Raw genomic sequence first — 6,602 nt, 5'->3', positions numbered from 1 at the left:
AGGAAGGGGAAGAAGGGAGGGGAGTGGGGAGGGAGGGAGGAGAGGAGGGAGGGAGGGAGGGAGGGAGGTGATTCACCTGCTCTTCTGGAAATGCTTATGTAATGCTTATGTTCTGTGTCTAATATAATACGTTAAGATTCCAGAAGGTTTTTTTTAGCTCTTTAACAGGAGTGTTTTGATTTTTAAATAGTATCGCCAGGCATATACAGCAAACAATTCTTCGCAAGTCCAGGCAGCTATGAAAGGTTTTGAAGAAGTCATAAAGAAATTTCCAAGGTGTGCTGAAGGCTATGCACTTTATGCCCAGGTAGGTGTGAAAAACAAGCTTTAAGGACTGCATATGCTAGGCTGTCTCTCCGGGCGCTCATTCGCTCGCTCACTCGCTCGCTTGCTTGCTATTTCTTTGTTTATTTTACTATGTAGGTTTGACTGGTATATGTAGACCAGGCTGGCTTTGAACTCAGAGATCCATCACCTCTGCCTCCGGTGTGCTGGGATTAAAGGCATGCACCACCAAGATTCCCTAAAAATTCTTTCTTGTTTTAGAGTTGAAACTACAAAAAGCAAGATTTAAACCTATATTAAATCCAGACTGGCCTTGAACCCATGATCAGGAATGACTTGGCCTCCCAAGTACTGAGGTTGCAAGCGTTTGCTACCATGCCCAGATTCTAATTTTTTATTTTTCATTTTTTTTTTAATTACGAAAGAAACACTAAGGACTTTCCAGAATTATCACAGAAATAGAAAATATTATATTGTTGTGATCTTTGTTAGACTCCTCCCCTAATCCCTTTGTGAGATTGCTTGTTTTTTTTTTTCCTTCATGCTCTTTAATGTTATTTCATAAAGACTTGGAGGCTTTATTGAAAGAGGCCTGTGAGAAGTTGATTTCTGTGGGACTATTCTTCCAGTGTGTCCTACACATTACTGGGCAACAGCTGATAATCTGGGACATGAACCAACCTAGAAGTTGTTGTCTCTTCAGTCTTAGATCATTCCATTTCTTTATAAAAATGAAACGTTGCTTTCTATACATGTAAGTTAACTATAAAAGCATCTGCCGTTTAAACCTATATAAAGGTAAACAGAGACAAATGATCATTTATAATGTAATTGGACAGTAATCCTTACCTTTGCCATGGAATTCATGAGTTAGGATATAAATTTCTGTACCCCACAGAAAACCCAAAGATCGCTGCCCTTTAGTGAAAGTAGCACAGGAAGATCTCTGTAGCCTGTTTGCATGTTTCTTTTTTCCCTTTGAATGAATGGGTTTAATTTCTAGGAACTTTGTTCAAAAATCTGAACTGGCATAACTTCACTGAAAATTTAATATATACACATATTTAATAAATACATATGCATATTTAAATTTAAAACTTGTTTTCCATAGCTTCTACAAAAGTTATAGTATAAATTGTTTAACTCTCAAAGCTTAGATGCAAGCACCTCCCAAGTTAACCGTGACATAGTGTCCATGAAAGTAAGTCTTTCTTCAGCCAGTTAGTAGTAGTTATGGGGTGACTATTAACAGTTACCATATTTAACTAAACCTTAGACTAACTACCATATTTAACTAAACCTTAGACCTTTTACCATATTTAACTAAACCTTAGACTAACTCCCTCAATATTAGTGTGATAGATAATAAATACAAGTATAGGCTTATAAAAATGTGATTGATATAGCTGTCATTAAAGTAAGCTTTTCTATATTCTACTGTTTCCCAAACCCTTTGATTCTGTTAAGATATAAAACTGGCTTAATATCAAGCCATGGTGAATAAATGAATTTTAATACTTAATAAGGAATATACTTTTAATTTTCAGGTTAGCAAATTGCATATATATATATAAAACACTAAGGTTTTTCTTCACATAGGCATTAACAGATCAACAACAGTTTGGTAAAGCGGATGAGATGTATGATAAGTGTATTGATTTGGAACCAGATAATGCTACAACTTATGTTCATAAAGGGTATGTATTTTTCTGGTTCTATTTGTTTCAATAAAATACTAAATCTCTTTCATAGTAATGTAATTTTTTTAAGCCTTACAGAAATGCTAATAGTAGACCTATCAATTAATTATCAATTTATTACAGTATATAGGGTTTTTTTTAAATCTTTGTGCATATGAGCTGTGATACCTGTGTACATGTGGGAACTTGGATACATGCTTGCCACAGTAGAGATGAAAGGATAATTTGGGCAACCGTCTTTACGTTCTGCCTTGTTTGAAATAGTCTGATGTCTGTTTCAGCCTACCTATCCCAGCCAAGGGAAAATTTAGTTATTAAACAAAATGTGTAATCATTGGTGGCAGAGTTATGTGATACAGAGCCTAATGGTATCATTCAGACAAATACATATTATTTTACTTCTCAAGTTGACCAGTGAGTTTGTAAGTTCATAGCATTTCTGTTATGGCTAATTATAAGACTAATAATGTTAATTATAGTACATTGTGTAGAACTCTTAAGAATGCTAGTTTGTGTGCTTGGAATCAGTCTCAGTATGTATTGCCGGCTGACTTTGAACACATACAGATCAACTTCTTCTGCCGTGCAAGTTCTGGGATTGAAGTGTGTACCATAATGGCTATTTGTAAGGTAAATTTGTTATATATATATCAAGAAAATAAGCTATATAAAGATTAAAATATCGAGAAGCTGAGGCAGAAGGATCTTGAGTTTGAGAGCTAGTGAGAAACTTTCTCAAAAAATTAAGAAAGTTAAAATAATTTATTTGTGAGTGAGGTTAAGGAAAAAATGGTGACATGACATTAAAGGCTAGAAAGGACTGGAGAAACTAGATTGCTCAGCATCTATGAGCAGTCTTTATGTCTAGAAGACCCAAGTTGAGTTCCAAGCATTCATGTTGTCGGGCAACTCAAACCACCTGTGACTTGAGTTCCAGAGGATCTGAGACCCTCTTTTGGTCTATACTCGCACTTGAATGTATGTGCCATACATTTACACAACCATACATATAGATAAAGGGGGAAAAATGTAAAGGTTGTAAGACAAATATTTTTTACATTTATTTTTTTGAAATGATTGTATGAAACTATTCAGAATTTATAATATATTCAACTAGTTGAAAGTAATATAACAATTTTATTTTTGTAAAGATAAAGAAATTTATATTATCAGAGTAAAAGGAGACGTAGCCTTAATTTCCAGAACAATTTTTTCACAATGGGTTTAATATACTTTTTATTTCCTTGAAATAGAACCAAATATAACTGAGACAACAGGCTAAGTATACAACTAGAAATAAGCCAGTGCCAGTAGCATAGTAGAAAAGAGACCAAAAAAATGAGACTTTAACCCACGAAACTCTTCTCTAGGACCTGCTTCCCGGAGTCAGACTGGTCCTAGGACAGGAGTTGGAAGGGAATGAAACAGGGTTGGTGTCTACATACAAAATCAGTTGTCTCTGTTTCTTAGAAACACAGGGAAAAAGAATACTGGGCCATGACTTACAAATCTGTGGCCATGCCCTCAACATCACAAATAGGGACCAGAAGCCTCCAGTGTGTGTCCTGCTGTAGTCGTTCCTTTCCTTATAAATTGTTATTTGTTTATTGAGGGCAGAACCCAGATCATATGTTTATATGTCTATCAGTATTGGGTCCATCTAACTGTCTCCATCCCCACCCCCAATCCAGTTTACTTCAACTTCAGTGGAAGCAAGATTTGGATAAAGGTTTGGAGCTTATCAGCAAGGCTATTGAAATTGACAACAAATGCGACTTCGCATATGAGACCATGGGGACTATTGAAGTGCAGAGGTAACTGCTCAAGCTGCCTCTTAGATGGAATAATTGCCTTTGTTATTGCCTTTTGTTCTCATTACATATATTTGATTATCAATCAGCATCCATTACATTTGTAAAGCTTGCTGTACTTTTGATGCAGACTTCCTTAAAAATAAGGGAATTCGATTTGCCTCATTTCATTATTTTTCCAAATTAAAAGCTATCAGGCTTGTGCCTTAAAAAGTGAGACTAGGTCTTTATCTGTCATGTAAGATTTCCTTTTTCATATTTATCCTTCCTGTGGGAAGACCAGAAACACCTGAAGTATGGTTTAGTCAGTGCCAAGGAACAGATAGCTAGGCTGTATTGGGATCTGGATCCCACTACAAAGAAGCAACCAGCCAAGAAACTGGACAAGTTGTAACACATCTTCTGAGCTCCTGAGTTTTTATGAAACCTCTGGTTTGGTTGGACTTTGTACAATTCTGATTTCCTGTAACTTGTTTTGTGTAAATATTTACCCAGAGTTGCACTTAAGGTCTACATTTATTGTGGACAGCTATATATGTATTGGACTATGTCCCCTCAATATTGACATTTCCTCCATAATGTATTATAGATTGCTCTTCAGTACCTTCCAAATCTCAATTCTGTTGACCTAAACTTGTCTTTATAACGATCTCAATATATAATTAAAGCATACAGAAACTAATGCCCAGGCCAGTTAAGCTAACAAGGTCACACTGTTACTGAGGACAAGACTTGAGTCCATACTTCACTGATGTCAAGGCACTAATCTTGCCACTATCACTTGTCAGGAATCAGCATAAGTCCTCTTAATTACCTATTAGTCTGCTCTTCTGTAGCTCTCTTTCCTCCAAAAGACTGACAAAAAAAATGTGATTCTTCTGATGGCAGATATATACAGATACCATTTCTTATGTTAATTTGTTATTGCAAATAAAGAATTCTTTTATGGGCTGGAGAGATGGCTCAGCACTCAGCGGTTAAGAGCACTGACTGCTCTTCCAGAGGGCTTTGAGTTCAATTCCCAGGAACCACATGGTGGCTGACAACCATCTGTAATGGGATCTGATGCCCTCTTCTGGTGTGTCTGAAGACAGATAACAGTGTTCTCATATATCTAAAATAAATACATCTTTAAAAATTAAGAATTCTTTTTCTGAGATAGAACAGTGGTTCATAACTATGCTTGAGCAAAACTCTGGATTTTTCTTACATTAGTGCATATAAAAACACTTGACATTTAATTTAAGGTATTCATAGAGATTACCTTAAGAGGATGAGGGTTGAGGGAATTTTCTTTGTATGTTAAATTGTACTATAAAAGTCCATTTTAGGGGCTGGAGAGATGGCTCAGCAGTTAAGAGTACTAGCTGCTTTTCCAGAGAACCTGGGCTTCATTCCCAGCACCCACACGGCTGATCACAGCTGTCTGTAACTCCAGTTCTAGGGGATCCAACATACTCATATAGACATATATGAAGGCAAAACACCAATGCATGTGAATTAAAAAAAAAAGTTAATTGTAGGTCTGGGGATTGGGCTTCATTGATAGAGTGCTTAGCTAGCATGCCTGGGTCCCTGAGGTCATTCTCCAGCACTACAACTGGGCATGGGACAGATTCTAAACAAACTGTGGAAGTTGATGCAGGAGGATCCAAGTAGTTCAGGGTTCTCTTAAGCTATTCAGGGAGTTCATCTAAATCCTTCTTTAAAGTTAAATAAACGATTGGCATTGCTGGTTTTACTAATATTTTTGCAGATCATCTAGCTATTGTCAAAACAGATCCATATAAACAAAAATAGTTAAATATGTTAGCCATATACTATAGGAAGTTAAATGTTACCACCTTTAGAGGTACTGAGTTACCTAGTATTGACTTTGATCTTAGTTGGAGGATTACACACATAATTAAGTATTATGCACATGCATGCATATATAGGTAACACTACTTACTGTAAACAGTTGTTTCTTAGTAACTATAAAACTTAGCCACACTTAAAGGTAAGAGGTAGATTTTATTAGCCATAGCATGTTCATCCATTTATTCAAAAACAGATAGTAATTACCAACCTTTGTTCTTAGCTGTTGGATCTGAAAGATACCCACAAATGAGTTAGTAAGATGGTGCGAAATTCATCTGCTTATGTATACGGGGCTAATAGAACTGTAAGAGATATTAGGAATGAAGTATTTAATTCTTCTGGGAAGAGAAGGTGGGGAAATATACAGTACTATATTTGAAGTGGGTCCTAAAAGGGATTTGATCAGAGTTAAGCAGAAACAATAATCTGAGGCTCTTTGTGATCAGGTTTGACATGATCAGGAAACTGGGATTGACCTTTGACTGCATGGAAGTTCTCAGGTTTTGGCATTTGGTATGAGAGATGAGGTTGTGGAATCCGTCCTTTAAGGGACAAGCATTTGAGGGCTACTAGTGTTCTGTGCTGCCAGAACCCTCATGTTTCACTAGAAACAGGCTTAGGAACCAGGAAAATTAATGATTTTTATGTAACCAACTTAGTTGCCCCAGTCTTCCTGTATTTAACAAAGGATTCAAGATAGAGTTAACAGAGTAGGCTGCCTGGTGGCCAAGGTGAGAGAGGATGTGCCTATTCCTGCAGACTTGACATGCCAGGGTAGGGTGATGCTCACGGGGACTTCCCCTTCTCAGGGAGTAGGGGGAAGAGCTGTGAGAGGGAGGGACTGGGAGGAGACATGGAGGTGGATGTTGGGTGTAAGGTGGATTCATTGGTGCTTTCAGTATGCTGTGCTAGGCATTCTTGTTTATTATGAAAGAAACCTTTTATT

The 6,602-nt window shown here is 36.8% G+C and overlaps 1 protein-coding gene across 1 annotated transcript in view; it reads left to right on the top strand.

The window, feature by feature from the left end:
• Tomm70 (translocase of outer mitochondrial membrane 70) overlaps positions 1–6,602 on the top strand; it is a 34,186-nt gene that overhangs the window by 25,499 nt on the left and 2,085 nt on the right. The window contains exons 9-11 of the mRNA XM_028760224.1: positions 191–307; positions 1,885–1,982; positions 3,677–3,799. Coding sequence (XP_028616057.1) covers positions 191–307; positions 1,885–1,982; positions 3,677–3,799 — 338 coding nt within the window. The remainder of the gene's footprint in view (positions 1–190; positions 308–1,884; positions 1,983–3,676; positions 3,800–6,602) is intronic.

This window comes from Grammomys surdaster, unplaced genomic scaffold (assembly GCF_004785775.1).
Source record: "Grammomys surdaster isolate TR1022 unplaced genomic scaffold, NIH_TR_1.0 126398, whole genome shotgun sequence".
Lineage (NCBI taxonomy): Eukaryota > Metazoa > Chordata > Mammalia > Rodentia > Muridae > Grammomys > Grammomys surdaster.
The sequence above is the reverse complement of the archived record's forward strand: the minus strand, read 5'-3'. Positions and strand labels throughout refer to the sequence as shown.